Source organism: Hydra vulgaris, chromosome 06, assembly GCF_038396675.1.
Source record: "Hydra vulgaris chromosome 06, alternate assembly HydraT2T_AEP".
NCBI lineage: Eukaryota > Metazoa > Cnidaria > Hydrozoa > Anthoathecata > Hydridae > Hydra > Hydra vulgaris.
In genome coordinates this window covers 41,848,321-41,871,364 of record NC_088925.1, presented here as the reverse complement: position 1 = coordinate 41,871,364, position 23,044 = coordinate 41,848,321, and the positions used below count along the sequence as shown (strand labels likewise).

The 23,044-nt window shown below is 27.0% G+C and overlaps 1 protein-coding gene across 1 annotated transcript in view; it reads right to left on the bottom strand.

Moving 5' to 3' along the window:
• Positions 1 to 23,044, bottom strand: part of LOC136081866 (uncharacterized) — a 151,011-nt gene that overhangs the window by 83,909 nt on the left and 44,058 nt on the right. Inside the window, exon 5 of the mRNA XM_065800168.1 lies at positions 13,420 to 13,899. Within this exon, the coding sequence (XP_065656240.1) occupies positions 13,420 to 13,899 (480 nt within the window). The remainder of the gene's footprint in view (positions 1 to 13,419; positions 13,900 to 23,044) is intronic.

Genomic DNA, 23,044 nt, shown 5'->3' with positions numbered 1-23,044 from the left:
AGAAAGACTGAAGATGTGCAAAAGCGGAGTTTTTAAATTAAATATTTATTTAATTATTATATTGCTACTTATATCATTACCTTATTTGATTTTAATAATTTACAGCATCAAGTAGTTCTTTTTCAGATAACTTATTATTTTAAATAAGATTATTATAAGAGGTTAATTATGATTCAAAGCTAGTTTTATTATTTTTTATTTTTGAGGCCAAACTTGGGCCCGTATTAACAAACGCATGATTGAAAGAGTTAGCGATTAAAGAATCAGTAGTAATTTCACGATTATTTATAATGAGTTATTTGGAAAATCCATTAGTGCTTATGACTTTTTTACCTATCACCTATCATGCTATTCATTATGCGCCACAAAATTTGTACATCATTTTTGCAGTTAAGTAACTGATTAGTATAATATTGCCTTTTCGAATACTTTATAACTGTTTCGAAGAGCCGTTTGTAGTATTTATATTTTGTTTTGTTTTCATAAGTTCTCTTTTTAATAAACTTTTTGTATAAGCGTTGTTTTCATAATTACCGTTGTTATCCAAGGATTTTGCTGAGATTTGATTTTGATAAACTTACTAATAATTGTAAAAGCTTCATTATGGTGGCTTTGAAATATGCTCTGAAAACAATCATAAGCTTCCTTTGCTCTTTCCTCTGCATTTTTAATTTCCTTTTCGCTGCATTTTTAATTTTTAAAATAGTTTCCCAATTTGTTGTGGGTAACAGATTAATAAAAGTATTATTGGATGAATTATTAATTATTTACTTTTTAATTTTGTTTTTTCCTCTTATTTTATTGATGTTTTTTTGTGAAATTATAAACACTGGAAAGTGGTCTGAAATGTCAGTGACAAATATTCCAGTCTTAACTTTTATGTTTTTGAATTTGTTAATTATGACTTAATCAATTAATGTAGCACTATTTTTTGTTATGCGTGTTGGTTTGTTAATTGTTGGAATGAAACCATTTTGAAATATAATATTGGTAAAATTTCTGACGCTTTTATTTTTTTCATAATCGAGCAAGTCTAAATTGAGATCGCCCACAAAATAAATTACTTTGCCACAAATAACACTTTTTGTAATTAAACATTTAAACTGTTTGTTAAATGCTTTTATATTACCTGAAGGCGGTCTAATTTCAATTTTTTATTTCGGCACCATGTTTCTGTTAGGCTTATAATTTGAAAATTTATTTTGACGCTAAACAAAAATTGCTTTAGTTTATCAAAAAATATTTGGTATACTCCTTATATTTAGATGCAGCATGGATAGTGCATTATCATCTATGTTAGCAGTAAGTGTTAAAATGTTTGAACTGTAATAATAAGAGCATATATTTTCTATCGCTTTCCCATTCTTATAAAAGCTAATATTTGAATCAGGGTTGCTCCCTAAAAGTATATTTTTGTTTATTAGAGAAGCTTTAATATTAATTATGTCATTATCATTAGATGTGTTATTTTTAGCATTAAAATTAGATAATAAGTTTGTTTCCATTTTAAAATAAGAATTTAGGCAATAAAAATATTATAAAAACATAAACTTTTTTCTTTTCTTTGGTAGTCCAGTCGCGAATAGTGAGTTTATTGTACAATATTACTGCATATTTCCGTCTTCTCGTTCTTTTTTCAGTTGTTCTCGAAGCTGTATTTTTATAATTGTGGTTTCAACGCAGTAGTCTTTGTTTATAAAATATTTTTGCCTTTTAAATTTTTTGTCTGTTTTAAAATGTCTACTTTGTCTTTATAGTTTAGTAGTTTGACAACTATTGGTCGAATTTTATGTGTGCTTCTAAGTTCAGTCCTGTCAGCCCTCTCAATTTTTATATCTGTTAAACCAAGTATATCTTCAAAGAACTTCTGCACCTTGAATTCACTGACACTCCAATTTTCATTTTCTTTTTCCCTTACGCCTTCTATTCTTTATGCCTTCTATTCTTTTCTCTAAGTTTACTTTTTATTTTAAGTATTTTGCTATTGTCTTTCATTTTAATGCTTAACTCTTTCGTTTTTTTCTTTACAACTTCAAATTTATCCGTAATAATCTCTTCATTAGTTTGAATAGCTTTGATAATATCGCTGCAATCAGCTGCAAGAGACATAACTTTTTTATTTGTTGTTTCTAGTTCAATTGCAATGTTATTGATTTTAGTTGAGTTTTCGCTACCAACTTTTTCATTCTTTTCTAACCGCTCAGTAAGTACTTTCATATTTGCTGCTGTTACTGATGTGAATACTTTTTCATGATCTTTTAATAACTTTCTTGTTTCTTCTAGAACATCATTCTTCTGTTTTTCTAGTAACTCAGTAGTTATTTTTATATCCACTTTTAATTTTTAAACGTTTATATATTTATAAATTCTTTTTAATTTTTTATTTTGCTTGCATTAAAAACGCGTCCGTTCACCACAATCAATGCAAATTACTCGATATTTTAAATATCGAGTGTTATGTTATATCCTTATATTTTGATTTAAACAGAAATATTTTTACATTTGCTTGCCTGCTCTTTAATACTGGTTCTTCATTTTCACTAAAAGTGATATCTGAACATAAAGTAAGTTGAGACCATACTTAAACTTTACAGCGTCCAAGTGACTGCTAATTTAGAGATTGCTATTATTCCAAAAATTGTTATGAAAACAGAAGGCAAAACTCTACTATATACAGTTTTTTCTGGCACACCATACTAAGTTTTTATTCAAGTGTTAACTTTTCAAAACCATTTATTTAATCTGAACTTAACGAAGATGTCTCAAAAATCATTGCAACAAGTGATTATTCTAGTCTCTAGGCCTTTACAGCATCTATGGTTGCTGTTGTCTAATTTTTCCCAGTTGTATTGGGAATCCTGGACACGCACAAAAGTTTTCCAACACGAAATGCACTTGGTTTTCCTGTTAGTAAAACAGCCATGCGTTCTATTTTTACCATCTACCTCATTACCAACTTTGAATCGCAGTAAATGGGAAAGTCGGTGGGTAAAATGAAGGTTTTTTTAAAATAATTGGAAACTTCCAGCCAATTTTTTTTGCAAAAATCCATCAACTTTATATCTCTTGATTGCTAAACGTACAAATGTCCCAAAATCTACAGGTAACAGTAACATAGATGAGTTTAAGACAAATAATATTAATGAGTTGAATAGTAAGAAATCCTAACCTGTCACAGCAAGATCTAGAAAGAAAATTTAAAACTGCGTTCTTATATCCAAAAAGTACTTAAAATGCTGAAGTTAAAGCATTTCATTTGAAAAATACACCGAAGAAAAACTTAAATGTTAAAATTAAATTAATTTGACGCACAAAATGGTTAATTAAATTAATGTCGGATAAAAGAATGTGGATAGTTAAAGACGAAGAAACATATTGTAATATGAGTTTTTCACAATATCCTGGTCAAAAATTTTACTATGAAAACGAAGACAAAGTTGTCGATGATCAATTTAAATATATTTGATGAGAAAAATGTGTATCCAAGTTCCTTGTGTGCCTAGCAATTTGTAGCTGTGGTATGCAGCCTTCTTGTTTTGTCACAAAGAAGACCTTGACTGCCAATCTCTACATCAAAGAATGCCTTCAAAAAAGACATTTGCCATATATGAAAAAAGATAAATACTGATGTCTTGATTGTACTGCACCTCACTATTCTAAGAAAGTAAAGTTAATTGATGTAAACAAATTTTATACATAAAAAAAAAAAACTGAAATAAAAAGCATTTATGGTTTTAGAGAAATCTCAATTTAAAGTTGACCAATTTTTTCCGTGTTCATCCAACTTTAAACATAATAACAAAAAAGATAACAACAAAAAGAATTACAGAAAACATCAGCTATTGATAAAAGAAATCAAGAAAATAAAATAAATAAATACAGATCCAATGTACCTTCAGAATTCGATTATGAAAATAAAATTTCTAATAAAAAAGAAGAAAGTGATTTTTCTAGACAGAAAAAAAATTAGGATATTCTAACACCCTAAAATTTCTTTAATGACAGATAGGTCACATCTAATCAACAACAAAAGATCTGGGATAATTTTAGCTACAGCTAAAATTATCCCAGATCTTAGAGTGTTGGAATATCCTAATTTTTTTTCAATCTAGAAAAATCACTTTCTTCTTTTTTATTAGAAATTTTATTTTCATAATCAAATTCTGAAGGTACATTAGATCTGTATTTATTTATTTTATTTTCTTGATTTCTTTTATCAATAGCTAATGTTTTCTGTAATTCTTTTTGTTGTTATCTTTTTTGTTGCTATGTTTTTTAAATACATGATAGTAACAAAACCAAGATCATGTTTTAATTTTACATTATGGCTAGTTTTAATACATTAATAGAAGATGTTATTTTATTATAGGATGTTGTTTTCAAGCAACCATCAAGGGTAGGGTTTGCAGTCCCATGCTATATTACTAATCCAGGAATTTTGAGATTACAGGAACCAATATGGGGATCCCTGGATCGGTAATTGTGTAAATACAATAATGCCAGGATCCCGGAAATAATATCAGGGTTTTAAATTCCTGCTCTTGAATAACTTTGATATATTATTTACTTAAAGTTTCAATATAGATAATAACACATTTAAAGTATGTTGAGAAAGAACTATCTTTTAAATTACTATGGAATTCTTTGATTTCATAATAATATAAATACTGAGTAACTAAATCATAAAGAATTGATTTTTATAGATATAATATACATATGCAATTACTTTTGATTATCTTTAAAATATGTTTTGATAAAACAAAGCTTATCCAAAGTTTCATTGCCGAGACGATTTCTTATTTTTGTTGCAAAAAGATCGGCCGCAAAAATAATACGTTCAGCTTCTACACTGCACAGTCGGTACATTTCATTGAACTAGGTAGTCAAAAGTATAATTGTTATATTTATGTGATTTTTAAGCTATAATTGAGTATAATATAGATTTAACTTGATATTTTTTATTTTTTTTGTTTAAACAGCTCATAGGCGCAGTAAGGATGGAGAAATCCACTTAAGCACTGGTGGATTACTCAGTTTCAATTTCTCAGTTCAAACTCAGCTGGATTTTTTATATGTAATACTTTCGGACATTGTTTAAATAATGGATGATTTTTTAGTGCTTCAAACTTGTTATTTTCATGTTTAAGTCAAAATATAATGTTTTAAAAATTACAGCGGTGAATGAAGTACGGGATCAAAAATGCCCAAAAAATTTAACCCTTTCGTCCAAATATGAGTCCAAAGAAAGATTTTTGCAGCTTTGTTATACTAAATTTAAATTTATTGACAGGTCTTAACTTTCCTCGAATAATCTTTTATTCTCTGAAAGTTATGATCATGTAAAGTTCACAGCCCTCTCATTTTACTACAGCTACATATCTTTTGAACTTTAACAGACAATGAAATGAGAATTAAAGTCTGTCGTTTTAATTATCAACTAATAATAAATGATAATAAAACTAATAAAAAAAAACTAATAAATAAACATTTGGGAATTCTTGTTTCCAAACTCCAATAAATTAAACCGAACCATTGCATTTTTTTTAATACTTGATTTAATATTTTTTATGCATTTAATAAACTTATATAGAAGGCAAACAAATATAAAGTTATATATTATACAGATTATTTAGTTAATTATTTTATTCCTCTACATCTATATATAATTCCACATTTTCTTCAACGTTGTCAACATTTAAATATAATTCATTTAAGTCATTAATTTTATCTGATTTCGTATCAGATGAATTTTTTTCTATTATAGCTAAATTCTGCAAACAATCTTAAATCTTTCTGGTAGGCCCAAAATTTTCTTACTTTTCAATCTTTTAGTTAATAAGATTAAACTAATTAGGGGATCAGAAGTATGTATACCTCTAATAAAAAAGTAAAATAAGTTGTTTCTCTAATTTTTTTCTTTGCATGATATTCACAATTACATTTATAATCTCTGTGTCGAGATTTAATTGCTTCCTCTCCTTTTAAACCGAGTGGAACCAATAAATTAATAACAATTTACCCAGCATGTGCTAATACTTTGCGAACGGAAGCTGAAACCTTGAACTAATCATATGTCTCAATTGGATTGTTATGTATCTGATAATAATTTCTACATGAATTTCAAAACTGAGTAAGAGGGTCAGAAAAAGCTTGTCGGCATAAATTTTTGGTACTACTTTCTCCTGATCCGCCAGCTTTTGGCTTTTATCATGAATAACTTTTTTTTCTCAATAAATATTAATCTTTAAAAACCTCTCTTATTTTCTATGTCTTTATTTCAACTCTCTAGAAATTATGTAAATTAAATTCAAAAAATCTAATCCAAACATGTAGAGGTGAAATGCCATAGCAGAATGCATGCCCGTCTGTAACAAATCCTTCCTTAAAGATTTTTAGATTTCTTATCAATTTATGTAAAGCGTGACAAATTGGACAATATTGCATTAAAGAAATGTCCGTGATGTAAACTAAGATTGTCCCATCAATCATTGCAAGGTAAAAAAACTATAGTTGAAAAAAAAAACTAATATCCTAGAATGTAAATTTAAACAGCATATGTATTAAGAATTTCTTTTTAAATTTCCTTTTTAATTTTAATACCAATTCTTTATTTACCTTAATATTCTTCATCATAATTGGTCTACAGAGTTTCATACTCTGAGACATTATGTTATTTCATAAAATATTGTTTCAATCCGGTTGTACATATAGTTAAAGAGGTGATGTTCCCATGGCTAATAGATCCGAATCTTGAAGGTTATTTTGATTGGAGTTTTTAAGACGCTGATGGTATTTTGATTGACTTGATGTTCTGTCCAGACCTCTAACTACTAACTTGTATTAATTCATCATAGTCTTTTTTTTTTGTATCATTCAAATATTTTAAAATCTCCTTTTCCTGTAGTTTCACAAGCCTCTTAGGTGTGTGATCCATAAGATCCTGTAGTTTAATTTTGGCCTTTGTTTCAGTAATTTCGATGGATGTTTTTAAAGGTGAATATTCGATTTTTATTTCAGAAATTATTCGATAAGATGTAAATCTGCATGGTGCTTTTTTATGAGTACTTTTTGATAGTTTATTTTCCAAGAAATATGCAAAAGCTTCTTTAGACGTCGTTTTCTCCTTCAACGTTGTTAGCTGAGTGTAAAGCAATAACGATTCGTGTTGCCTCGTTTTAACGACCAAAGTTACTTTTATTAAATGCTGTTCTTTGTGCCACTAGCGATAAGTTTTTGAAAATATATAAACCCACTATTTACATTATCAAAAGTATTTTTGGAAACCTCAAAACATTGCCCAATTTGTCATAAATTGATTTCCTCCATTAACTTAGTTCACAATAATAAACCTCCGAAGTAAAAAGTAACTTTTTAACAATATTTACAAATTTATGTGGTTTTGATGGATTAGTAGAACATAAAAAATACACTTTAAAATTATTATTTCTTAAACTTGTTACGTATTTTAAAACTATAAACACATGAAGTTGAAATAAAAAAACTTTTCCTTTCAATAACAACACGAAAACAAATTTACTTTAGTCTTTTATGCCTTAAAGTAGCTATTTGATTTTTGCATTTAGTAATGATTGAATAAAGTTAATTTTATTTGAAGAAGTTCTTTACTTGTTTAAAAAATTATCAATTTTTCAAAACTATTTAGCGCTCAAGATCGCGGATGATCGCAGCCACACTTCTTAGGATAGTTACTAAACACTATAGACTTAAAAATATCAAAGTATGAAAAAGATACAAATCGGAAGAATATTTTAATTCTTCATCAGGCAAAGTTAAGTACTTTTGTGATGAATTTTTTACTTTCAATGCTGAAAATTGTTGAACTAACATTTTCAAAAATAAGTTCATTTTTTATTTTTAACAGTAAATATTAAAACCTTTCCCATGATGTACATATCCTCAATACTTCAATGGTTAGAATAAAAAAAATTACTAAAATCCAGCATCTTGAGAACTTTTATTAAAATTGCATTAAAAGCCTAACTTCCGGAAGCCACTTCCATTGAGCCTGTCACAATTAGAATTTCAAAAATGGGAAAATTCTTAGTGAGGGTATTAGTAACAAAATCCACTATCAGACATATCGTTTGAAGTAAGTTATTTTTTGATATTTTGCCATATGACTTTTCACTGTGCACTAGTAGGCTTAATAGTCATTAAAAGAATATATGCTCTCTGCACAAATTACCTTATGTTTCTTCATTTTTAGACTATAGCATTACCTTTCGAATTTTCATACCGACAGCGTCTCACCTTGAATCGGTATGCTAGGCAAATTAGTTTTTCATATAACTTTTTTAAGTTCGTCTGTTATTCTTTTGCTCTTAAAAAGAGCAAAAGAAATAGATTCAGATAGAGAGTCAGAAGAATCAAAAGCAATTTTCTGTAGTGTCTCATTTGAAACAGAAAGTTCAACTTCAGATAAGCAACTCATAAGCATATAATGATAGAGTTTGATCTAAAGAGTCTAGTCTCTAGTTTTTCATTTAAAAATTTTTGACATTTTATTGAAGACGAAACCGTTACTAGCTCTATATTTTAGATTTAGACTAAACGTTATATCTACCATTCCATTTTGTTAATTCAAAGAACGAAATAAAAATCAACTTTTGACTAATAACGTTGTTGACATCGTTAGGTTTGTTATCATAAAAGTTATGGCAACATTGGCTGTAAACAAATCAGCATACCCTACTGCAAAGGGCTTTAAATGTTGCTTTACTGGGACTAGCTCATTAATGATAGCAGATAGAGTTTAAATCTCTTTATTAGATAAAGCCGTACCCGCAGGTTGACCTATGTATATAAATGCTTTTTATATAAAATATTTTAGTAAATAGACGCGTTGAAGCATTCACTAAAGACTGCTCCTGCTAGTCTTGCCGTCTTTTATTAAATAATGTACAAAATAGTTTTATCAATATATCTCAACAGGGTAAATAATTATAAATCTAAACATATTAAGACATAAAGGCAAAAGAGAAATAAAAATACATAACAAAAAAATAGCATAATTACAAAACTAAATTTACAAATAAATAAAAATAAAACTTACAACTTACAACAACAAACAAAATTTACAAATATTTAAAAACAAATATAATTACAAAACTAATTTTGACATAAATTTTGATAGGTTTAGTATTTTTGATTTAGATTCTTTGATACTGCAGGGAGTGGTAATTAGAGCGTAAATCTTAATCAAATTAATAGAATATGTTCTGCATTGTTTTTTTGTGACTTTAAATTTATATTAAGCTGCTATGAACTGAAACTGAATAACACAAAATCTTCTACATATTTGGCTAGTAGCACCTCAGAAAAAATAGAAGGAATTTCAATAGCGCCTCTGTTTAGGTTATTCAGATAACTTTAATATTTATAATATTATTTGGTAGTGTCATCATAAATTTTTATTTCACTTGGCTATGTAAACTATAGCCACCATTGTAGATTTGTTAACTGAGTTTTCAAGATCATGTATATTATCCAGCAGTTCTTTTTTATCAGTAGAAATATCTCTGCATTATGCGCCGCAAGTATGACCCTTGATACCATTTACAGGAATATCAAGTTGTAATACCAATTTAGTATGTTGAGTATGAATATTTTCAGTTCTAGACCAGCGTTATTTAAGTAAATATCTTCAGATTCCTGTTGAAGCTCAGAAAAGGTTTTTTCGAGCGGATCTGTTAAAAGCCAACCATATAAAACATATTTTATTCCATAACTCAACAAAGTTTCTACGAGATTAAATAAACATTAACACGAATGCATTGCTAGTATCTAGCATGAACTGTTTTACACTCTTACCTGTAGGTTTCATAAAATTTAACAGTTCAGCAATATCTCGTAGTAGTTGTAGCTGTTCATCACCATCTGAGTGGATTTCTCCACATAATTCATTTCTAAACCGAATGCCAGCACCAGGCGCTTTGACATTAACAACAATCCAATGAAAAATATTTTTAAATAAGTGCAGCAGTACCATCGAATGCTTTATTTCCAATCTCTGGATGCGTTCTCATGGCAGTCACTGTTTCTTTGCAAAAAACAGACAAACAAATCTTTAAAGATTGTTTCTTTATTTGTTTTGGATAAACTGATTTAGCTGTAAGTTTAGAGAGTTTAAAAAGACTATTGCGCTCAGTTTTATATTCCAATTAGTTTCATATTAAAGTTTCCAAATCACTCATTCAGCCAATGTCAGTTCTCCATTAAAGCTCTTTAGTCTTTTCTGTCAACCAATTGTTTCGTATAGATTTTAAGAGGTGCACATATTCATACAACGAATATATATACCTGATGTTGTTAACTATAGTGTATTATCAACTATTATAAACATTTCAAAAAAGTGTTGATTTTCACGGTTACCATCAGCAACTATTGCCGGTGTCTTACTATTATCAATATTATTTATTGTATCAATAATTTGTTGACATTGAGCAAACTGAAATTCAGAGGAAATATTTGAAACAGGTTGAGATTTACATATAAATTTTGAACCTACAAAAAGACATTTAATCATTAATGATAAAACTGTTTTAGCTAACTTTTCAGGCCAGTTTAATGCATAACCAACAAAGTACCTCGTTGGTAAAGTAATAAAGCTTTGACATAAACCTCACTAATTAAAAGTATGGAAGTTTTTTTAAATGAGTCTAAATTCATAAAAAGTTATTTACAAATTTAGGTCCTCCATTAAGCTTATTTTTGAATTCAATTGCGTTAAAGTCAGTATACTTGGCAACTTGTGGTCAGTACACAAACAATCAGATAAACTTCTTCGCATAGCAAAAAACTCATATGTTCTACATATAATATCTGAAGTGTATGAAACTTCACTTAGTTTCTCATAGCATTAAGGTGCTTAAATAGATTATTTGACTCATGCAAACTTTCTTTATATTTTTAAAATCTAACTGCTTCAAATAAAGCTGATTTTGTTTTTATTAACTTCAATATGTTAAACATAATAAATATGTTAAGTATATTATTATTATTAAAATATATTATAATATATATATTTATATATATATATATATATATATATATATATATATATATATATATATATATATATATAATATACATTACTAATTAATATTATATTAATTTAATATATATTATTATATAATATTTTATATTAAAGTTTATTATTAACTAATATACATTGTTAATTTTTACTATATTATTATACATATAGTATATATCAATTGTATATATAAAACGTATATTATTATAAATATATATTATATATATTAGATAAATATATTAAACATATTTAATATGTTAAACATAGTATGTTTACAGTTAAAGATGAAATATATTAAGTTGCGTCATTATGGTAAGCTACAAATAAATAATCATCGAAAGTTTCTAAAAGGAATATTGGAACACCAAGTTTGTACATTTTTGATTGTATGTGTAAACTTTTTTTGTTAAGCATGGAAACGATAACATCGTTATTATTACTTAACAAAAATTCAATAACTTCAAATTTAAGTTCATCCACTTTTAGAAAATCATTTAACTCATCTGGTAAAATGCTTCGAAAACCGCTTTTGAGTTGTGTGATGGGTTGATTTGCATAGAGGTATACAGCATATTAGAGGCATCTTAATAATTAAAACATTTTATCATTAAATCGATAATATTACTACGTTAACTTTTTACGTCTCGATGTCGAGCTATCTAATTTATAAACGAATCGATTTTAAAATATTTATGAAAAAAGCGCGAACGGTAACTTTTGTCGAAACGTAAAAGATGAACATGTAAGCTCAGTATTAGAAATCAGCCTTTGTTTAAACAACTTTATTGCGCGATGTCTAAGCCTGTTATTATAGACGGCCGTGATTTAAACTATAATAACTACGCTCGTAAAACCCCTAATAAATGTTGTGTTTATGGTTGCTCTTCAAATTACAAATCAAACATAAAATTTTATGTCACAATGTATAGATTTCCCTTAAAATCCGAGGATCGCGAGTTATGGATTAAAAAACTTGCAAACCGAATGCAAACTTTGTGTTTAAAGGTTATATGCAGATTTATACTCAGCACAGGCCTAAAGATGCAGAAATAAAATAAGTCAAAGGTGGTAGTTTTGTTCCAATGTATCCTCCATCAATATTTAAAGTTATACCAGTGTCTTGTATTCCAATAGTGTGTATTGGAATACAAGACACCGAATGTGACTGATGTCAATGGGTTAACTTGCTCTGAAAGAAATAGTTTACCTAATGAGTTCAAAAACTTCAAAAAAATGGATGCTATTCAATTTAGTTCAATTGTAAAAAATTTAAAGCTAATGATAAATAACTGTGAACAAATATTTTGTTTTGTTTAAAAACAAAAAAAAATATTTTTAATATCGTATGAAAATTGCGGACCAGTACCTAAGTTTTTAATATAGATACCTTTAAATAATTTCAAAAAGAATGTAACTGCAATCCAGTATCAACTGTTATAATAAATATAATTCAGTTATTTAAATATATAACTGCAAAAATTTTGAGTTTTTAAAGTTCAAACTTGATTCTAATTGATAGAAAAAAAAATCAGCAGTAATCAATATGAAAATACTCAAATCTAAACCGAAGCAATTTTATTTTAAGATTATTCAACAAAAAACAAATAAAAAGATTCCTTGACTAAATGCTTAATCACGGGATTTCAAGATTGTTAAAAACCGCATATTACCAGAATTTTGGGGATTCCATGATCCCAATATTCACGATTCCAAACCCTTTATAAATTTTCTTTTTCTTTCATTTCGTAAAGATTTTAGGTAAATGTGTAGCACAAAAATAGTAGAGTTTTTTTTTTATAAAGTTTTTCTACAGTTAGGCTATTTTTATTACAATAATATTAGATGTACTTATATTATTAGATGTACTTATACCATTAGATGTTTTTTACAAACAATTATTTGAGTAGAAAGAATGCATTTTAGACAATTAACGGTAGCCTTTTTTTTGACAAAAATTGCAATTAAAAATAAGGTTTCTGAAACATTTTTAATGAATGTATCATTTTAAATACAAAATAACTTTAAACAAGCTTGAATAAACCACCGTTTAGGATTTGCTAGGTAGTATTATTTTTTGTTTTTTCGGTATTTGTAGGCAGACACACAGAAAAATGTTATGTAAGGGTTAGGCTTAGGGTTATTTATTATATTCACATTATTTTTTCAAACATTACTCTAACTATGGTTTTTATTAGCATAATCAAGTTTTTTAAAAACATGAAAACTTAAAAAGTTATAATCAATAAAACAAAATAATATTTTTTTAAATTAAAATGATTTTGATATAGTGCAATACTGATATAGATCATATAAAAAGCAATTAATCGTGGTTTATATTAAGTATATATAACTACAAATAAACTTACCTGAAATACCGTTTATGACAAACAAGTTTTTTATTGAGCCCTCTTGGACTTCATGCCATGGATCTGATGCAAAGACTTTCACTTTATCAAAACTTTTAGCTTCTTGATTAATTTTAGAAAATACGAGTTCTCTATTTACTTTGATAGTGTACTCATAAACAGAGTCTTTTGAAGTTTGACAAATCTCAATGTTTGACCATAAATTTAACTCAATTGGTTTTGTAAAAAATGTATAAAACGAGTTATTATTAATAGGTAAATCAACTCGAAGTCTTGCTTCATAGAACCAAATGCCAGGTACTCTATCACCATAATTATTTCCGCCTGAACCAATAGTAAAGTGAATTACGTTACGCCAACCAGATTCGAGTTTGTTAGGATAAAAATCAAACGAAATTAAATGTTCTTTATCTAAGTTTGGAATTTCAGCAATTAAACTTCCTTTAACTAATGGAGTGGAAACATTGCCAACAATGAACTCTAATAAAAATAAAAGTTAAGCATAATTACTTGTAATAATACTTCATATATAATTACATTATGCACGTAAAAACACATACATATATGCATTCATACATACATGCATTCATACATACATGCATTCATGCATACATACATACATACAAACATACATACATACATACATACAAACATACAAACATACAAACATACATACATACATACATACATACATACATACATACATACATACATACATACATACATACATACATACATACATACATAAAAACATAATACATACAAACATACATACATACATACATACATAAATACATACATACATACATACATACATACATACATACATACATACATACATACATACATACATACATACATACATACATACATACATACATACACGCATACATACATGCATACATACATACATACATACATACATACATACATACATACATACATACATACATACATACATACATACATACATACATACATACATACATACATACATACATACATACATACATACATACATACATACATACATACATACATACATACATACATACATACATACATACATACATACATACATACATACATACATACATACATACATACATACATACATACATACATACATACATACATACATACATACATACATACATACATACATACATACATACATACATACATACATACATACATACATACATACATACATACATACATACATACATACATACATACATACATACATACATACATACATACATACATACATACATACATACATACATACATACATACATACATACATACATACATACATACATACATACATACATACATACATACATACATACATACATACATACATACATACATACATACATACATACATACATACATACATACATACATACATACATACATACATACATACATACATACATACATACATACATACATGCATACATACATACACAGAGCCGGCGCAATCTTTTGCGGGGCCGGGTTCAAAAATTTTGCTGGGCCTTAACACATATTCAAATCTTACACTTAAATATTACGACAAAGGTTTATTTATTAATAAAATAACAAAAATACTGTTACATATTACGTATATATATCTTATAATTTATATATTTTCTTATTACGTTTATATTTGTTACCTATTACGTATATATTTCTAATACTGTATATATTTTCTAAACGTTTATATTTCTTATAATGTATACATTAAACAGTAATTTAATACAATACAATAATATTACATGTTATGTCTTGCCTTCTTTCATGCAAAATCATTAACAACGTCGTCAAAATTGATTACATTTGCAGTTTCACTTTTTATTGATGGAGTAGCAAATGATTTAAATCTTATTTGCCATATCGATGATTGCAGATATTTATTTATTAACTTCAACCTCGAGAAACTACGATTTGCTAAAGTCACACTTACTGAGGTCGTTAACATAATTTAAAATGCAAATAATAAATTTGGGTATGCTTATGAATACATTCAAAAAAGAAATTCAACGGATATACTTTTTATTGCTAATAGCCAAAGATTCATCTTCTCCTTTACAATCGAATAAATTCCGTCTTTTCCCCCTGGATAATAATTTGAAATTAAAATTTATATCCATTTCCCATGGCAGTTCAGTTGCTGCGGTCATAGCCTTGGAAGAAAAACCTTCTTCCCTATATCCACCAAAAAATATGTTATGACCTAATAGATGTGTTATAGCCAAAATGATTTACATATTCTGATTTTTCAATGCTTTGCTGAAGATTTTAATTTTGGACAATATATAATACCAAATAATAATACTGGCTATAAATTCAAATTTGTTCATCTTGCGTATATAAGACAAACTCTCAACTTTCAGTTAATTATCAAATGCATGTTTGCCAATTTCGATTACGACGTCTCAAAATTGGCAAATTTAAAATCAAATAGTGTTTACGCTATCAAGACAGCATTCCCATTTAGTGTCTGATAATGGTTTAGGTATAGTTTTTTTAACGCATTTTTTTAGAATATCCCAACGTGACGTCGATGCTGCAAATATCGTGTAAATTTTTTGTAAACACAAAAAAAATGTAGCGCTTGGGTTGATAATTAAGCTATATTTCCCAATAATAAACTCAAGTTGTGATTACCACATGGTGCACAAATCACTGTAGGATTTACACGCAATATATTTGTTTGTACTCCTCTATATATTCCGTTCATGTTAGCACTGTTGTCATATCCTTTTCCTTGACAGTCGCATATTTTCATGATCTAAAATGACCATGGCAGTTTTGTTATACCTTTTCATGTTGTATCTTGAACTATTTCAAATTTAATAAAATGATTCTTAACTTCTACTATTTTGTCTTTAATGTTGACATAACGAAGAACAACAGATAATTGCTTTTGATGTCTAACATCTGGTGTACAACCCAATAAAATTGTATAATACATTGTTCTTTTTATTGATTTTTTTTTTAGATTATTTAGGTACATCCAGAAGTCCTTACGGTCTTATCACTTAGCACCGCGGGAGATCATTTAAGTAGAAGTTCACGCCTCCTTCTTTACCAATATCGCTTATAAGGTTTAAGCCAGCGTTGACCTCAAAATTCTGGGTTCTGAGTCAGAACTCTAGCCACTGCGCCACGGCTGCTCTGAATCGATAATTACTTTTTGTACTTTATTTTTCATCGCCCATAGTCAATTGTTTTGAATTAAATGTGATAAATGATGATTTCTTTTTATGGCTGGTCTTTTTAAATGAATAATTAGAAGAAAATCATATTTGGCAATCAATTCTTTTAAACCCAAAAAACGTTGACTCAAAAAATGTTGAGTCAATTATAAAATAACGGCAGTTTTTCTTACGAAAACTTATTTGCATCGTGCTGTTTCATATTGTAAAGTTTTTTGCACTTTTTGACAAGTAAATTGCCTGTGAAAAAGTTTTGTTCAATTTGAAGCCAGGTGTTTATGGCTTGTAAAATATATTGCAGATTGTTCGCGTGTTTTTATACGTTGTGTTAAAGAGACCAATTTCAAAAACCATCCGCCCCCAATAAAATATCTATAGCGGAAAACAGTTTACAGGAAAAACAATAAACTTTATCTTTACACTGAGAACAAATTACCCTAGTACCAAGATATATTTGTGCATGTAGAATGCTGAAGTGAATATAGTTGTGGGGTAGTAGTAGTAGCAATACTAGTAATAGTAGTAGTAGTAGTAGTAGTAGTAGTAGTAGTAGTAGTAGTAGTAGTAGTAGTAGTAGTAGTAGTAGTAGTAGTAGTAGTAGTAGTAGTAGTAGTAGTAGTAGTAGTAGTAGTAGTAGTAGTAGTAATAGTAGTTGTATATATATAAATATATATATGTATATATATATATATATATATGTATATATATATATATATATATATATATATATATATATATATATATATATATATATATATATATATATATATAATTTATTAAAAACATTTATCTAATTCTTATGTTTTCTTCGAGAGCTTGTTTCTTCATCAAGGGTTCATTAGGAATGACTAAACATCAAAAAGTCCATATTATAGAAAAACTATTTCACAGGAAAATGGAACTGTTACAACTAGTTATAAAATAACGGTAGTGTTATGCAACCAGGAAGTTGCACCAACTACATTAGACAATTAAAAAATCATGAAAAGAATTAATTAAAATTAGGATAATTTTAGATTGGTCATTTGTTTTTAAAAAGATTAAAAAGAAAAATATTTTCTGTTAATGTCGGCATTTAGAAACAAATTCAGATTTTCTATTCAGTAAAGTTATTTGGTCTAAATAAATAATAATTCAAATTTTTCTTGTAAACATAGTATACATTTTTTGGAAATGTTGTTATAGGCAGGCACAGTTTTTAGAACAGACCAGTTTAATTTAAAATTATTATTTTTTTCATTTAGTAGCCAAATATATTTGACAGCATAGTCTTTTTTGAGTATATATATATATATATATATATATATATATATATATATATATATATATATATATATATATATATATATATATATATATATATATATATATATATATATGTATATGTATATATATATATATATATATATATATATATATATATATATATGTATATGTATATATATATATATATATATATATATATATATATATATATATATATATATATATATATATATATATATATATATATATATATATATATATATATATATATATATATATATATATATATATAACGGGTGATGCGGAAGTTATTGGACAAATCCTAATTTCATTATTTGAGTATAATAACTAGTTTTTAAAACTAATCGTAAATTACTTTAAAAAGGAAGGATTTGCTCAAAGTACAATATGTGATAACCTAAAAAGACTTGAAACTGTTCAATAGTTTTCTGATAGAAAGTACCATCGTCGTCCGACATCCTCGACTAGAGAAAAGAAAGCCGAATTAACGAGACTTGTCAACAATCGAAAAGAGGTAAGTCACAGAAAAATAGGTATTAAATTCGGTGTAAATCAATCGACAATTGGTCGTTAGTTAAAAAAAAATGAATATTAAATATAGAAAACGTGAAAAGACTCCAAAATACATTATAGAACAACAAATAAAGGCAAAGAAAAGAAGCATGAAACTACTTAACCAACTCCATAACACGAAATCGCTTCTAGTCATCGATGTCGAAAAATACTTAGTTTTGCAGGGGACAACATGCCTTGAAATTCTGGATACTACGCAAGCAACAAAAAGACATACCCAGAAAGTGTTTGTTTTATAGGAAAAGAGAAATTTCCGAAAAAATATTTATGTGGATAGCCATATCTGACCGTGGTATGTCCGAGCCATTGTTTCGCACTTCCAAGGCTGTAGCGATCAATTCATCAATCTATATTAATGAATGTTTAGAAAAACGACTGCTTCCATATATTCAAAAGTATCATGGAGACTTTAACTATTTATTTTGGCCAGATTTAGCAAGTTATCATTATTCTAAAGATTCTCTAAATTAGATGGACCAATATGTCTATTACATTGATAAAGAATCCAATCCCCCAAATATGCCTCAAACACGACCAATTGAAAACTTTTTGGGACATTTGGCACAGAAAGTTTACGAGGGAGATTCAACAAGGCAAGCTTCAACAGAGCAAGTTTTGATTGATCGCATTAAACTGAAACTACAAGAAATTGATTTAAACTTTTTACAGTCGCATATGAAAGGCGTCAGAGCAAAATTGAGATCAATTGCAGGTGGAGGTGTTTTTTCATGTAAAAATCAATATATTTTTATTAAAAAGATAAATGCTTTATTTAAAAAAAATATAATAGTAGTTTGTTTTTTTATTAATAAATAAGTTATTGACGTTTTTATTTTGTCCGATAGCTTACGCATCACCCGTTATATATATAAGTAAAAATGAATATATATATATATATATTTATATTTAAGTGTTGTAGCAGCTACAAGCTCGTTGTTCAGTACCCCGTTGTAGCTATACCTTTTTATATTAATTATTCGTGACTTAGTTGCTCAAATTGTTTTCGAAGGGTCGATTTTTTTTTTAGTTTTATTATTTTATATTGTTTTAGCTATTTCCTTGAATTTAGATATATTTGATTTTGATATAAACGTAATTTTTGAAACTATCGTTTTTTTTATTTAGTAGTACTTTTCGGCTAGATATTTATGTACAAATTTTAATTTTACTTATTACATTGAAAGATGAAATTTTTCAATGCATTTTCACAACTAAATATTTCACAACTTTGTTGCACGTTTTGTAAATCACATTATTTTTCGCAATATTATTATATTGCAAAAAAGCCTTAAGGAATCATTTAAACTCAAAAAAAAAAAATCTTTAGACGGGCAAACTTTAAAAAGTTTCTTTTTTTATAAAATATGTAGGTATTTCTTGAAAATCATATTCTCCTTTAGAAATCATATCATCCTTCCTTAAAAACCTTTTTCAGAAATGTTTTGCCCCCATGACATACCGAACGAATTCACAATAAAAAGGCAGAAGATACCACGGCAGTATGAAAAAGTTTAGATACTAAGAACCCGTGAAACTAGGCTTGCAAGTGATTCGTTGTAACTAAGAAAAAGTCATTGAAATGTGTGTTTTTGAAGAGAATTTTTTGTACAAATCCCCAGGCCCGTCAAAACGCAAGGCCAGGTTCTGGAAACGCGCTGACCCGACCTGCCGCTGGCCTAATGCATACATATTAACATACATACATCTAAATATACATACATACATACATACATACATGCATGCATACATACATACATACATACACACATACATACATACATACATACATACATACATACATACATACATACATACATACATACATACATACATACATACATACATACATACATACATACATACATACATACATACATACATACATACATACATACATACATACATACATACATACATACATACATACATACATACATACATACATACATACATACATACATACATACATACATACATACATACATACATACATACATACATACATACATACATACATACATACATACATACATACATACATACATACATACATACATACATACATACATACATACATACATACATACATACATACATACATACATACATACATACATACATACATACATACATACATACATAAATACATACATACATACATGCATGCATACATTAATTTTTGTTGTGCTTCCTAATTTTTAAATTACTTCAAATATGCGACTTGACATACTAGTCGCAAGATTTTGGAAAGTTTATATAGATCTTTCGTTTCCTGCTTTTATAATACGAGTTTTTAGCTCCAAGGTGGATTCAAATTGCTTACCTTTTTCTTAAATCTTTTTAGAAAATATTCCCCATAGATTCTCAATTTGGTTAAGATCTGAACTACATGCGGGCCATTCAATTGCGTAATTATTTTTTTCTCTAAACCAAGCTTTTATTAGCTTTGAATTATGGAAGCATCATTATTTTGTTGAAAAGTGAAATTTTCACCCATCAATTCCTTGCCATGTTCAAGTAAACTTATTTCTAATAAGTCAAAGTGGTCCTCTGAATTTATTTTTGTTGAAAAAGTAGGAGTTTTCCAGGAATGGAAAAAGCGTCCAAACCATAACAGTACCACCACCCAAATTACGATTAATTCAATTTTCTTTCTCTTTTCGAAGATCGTGGCAGTAAAATTAATAGCCATCAGGACCATCTAGATTGAACTTTTTTTTATCACTAAAATGAACTTGATACCACTCTTTCTGCCAAAACATTTGTTTTTTTGCAAATTGTAATCTAACTTCTTTATGATGAGCAGTAAGTTTTGGTTTTGGTTTACGCCTTTTCAAAACTGTGTTTTGAAAAGGCGTAAATCAAATCTTCGTGTAAGATTTTTTTCACACGTTGAACAAATACAGGTAATTGTAAATCAGCACGAATTAAAGATGCAGTCAGGTGCTGAGCAACAGCACGACATACATTAACTCGTTTAGTACGATTATCAATTTTAGGTTTGCCACCACTTTCTTTATAAGCTCCATAATTAACGCCAATCTTAAAATTATATATAACCACTTTTGCAGATCTATTAATTTTCTTTGCGATTTCCCGATTAGATAAGCTTGTATCTTTGTATGCTTTAATTACTGCTAATTCTTCATTCTTCAAACATTTACCACGTCCCATTTCAAATTAAGGTATCAAAAAACCAAGTTGTAAAACTTTTTGGCACTGATTTCACAAACTTTGTTTAACTTAAATAATAATAAAAAACTGTCACAAATGCGTATCACCAGATCAATATATACAAATAAACTGAAAATATTTATTGATGAGGCTAATTCTATTCGTTACTGCGAATTTTAAAAACACACTTTATGGTTTTATCAAATGTACCGCAATTTATTTATGCTATATTATAATCTAAAAAGTTGTTGTTCGTAACCGTAATTATATGTGTGTGGATACAAAAGATTATATGTGTGTGGATTATATGTGTGTAACTATATGTGTGTGGATTATATGTGTGTGGATTATATGTGTGTAATTATATGTGTGTGGATACAAAAAGCCCAACTTGCCTACAGATTTACAAAGTATTGGATCAGTAAATGAAAAGGCTAGTTCTATTTTTTCCACTGCATAGTTATATATTATAACTATTTGCAATATAGTTATGTTTAGTAATGTATATACATATATGTATAAACATTTATTTATATATATATATATATATATATATATATATATATATATATATATATATATACTCATTTATATATATATATATATATATATATATATATATATATATATTTATTTATATATATATATATATATATATATATATATATATATATGTGTATATATATATATATATATATATATATGTATATATACATATATATATATATATGTATATATATATATATGTATATATATATATACATGAGTATATATATAAATATATATATACATGAATATATATATATACATGATTATATATATATATATATATATATATATATATATATATATATATATATATATATATATAGATATAAATATATGCATATATACATATATATATATATATATATATATATATATATGTATATATATATGTTTATATACATATTTATATATATATATATATGTATATATATATATATATATATATATATATATATATATATATATACATATATATATATATATATATATATATACATATATATATATATATATATATATATATATATATATATATATATATATATATATATTAGGGTGATCAAAAAAAACTTTTTTTTACATTTTGTTATTCTAAGGTGTAAATGTGTTCATTTATAAAAGAAAACATTGTACCAAAGAAATCAGCCAAATCGGTTCATATTTAGAGGTCGCGCTGGGGCGATCTTTATACCCCTCTAAAATGGGAATTTTCAAAAGTTCAGTAAAATATTGACCTTCGTTTTCTGTACACATTTCGGTTATTTACCGTTCGATTTTAATAAAATAAAAACGAAAATAAAGCTCTTATTACACATAATAATTTTTATTAAACA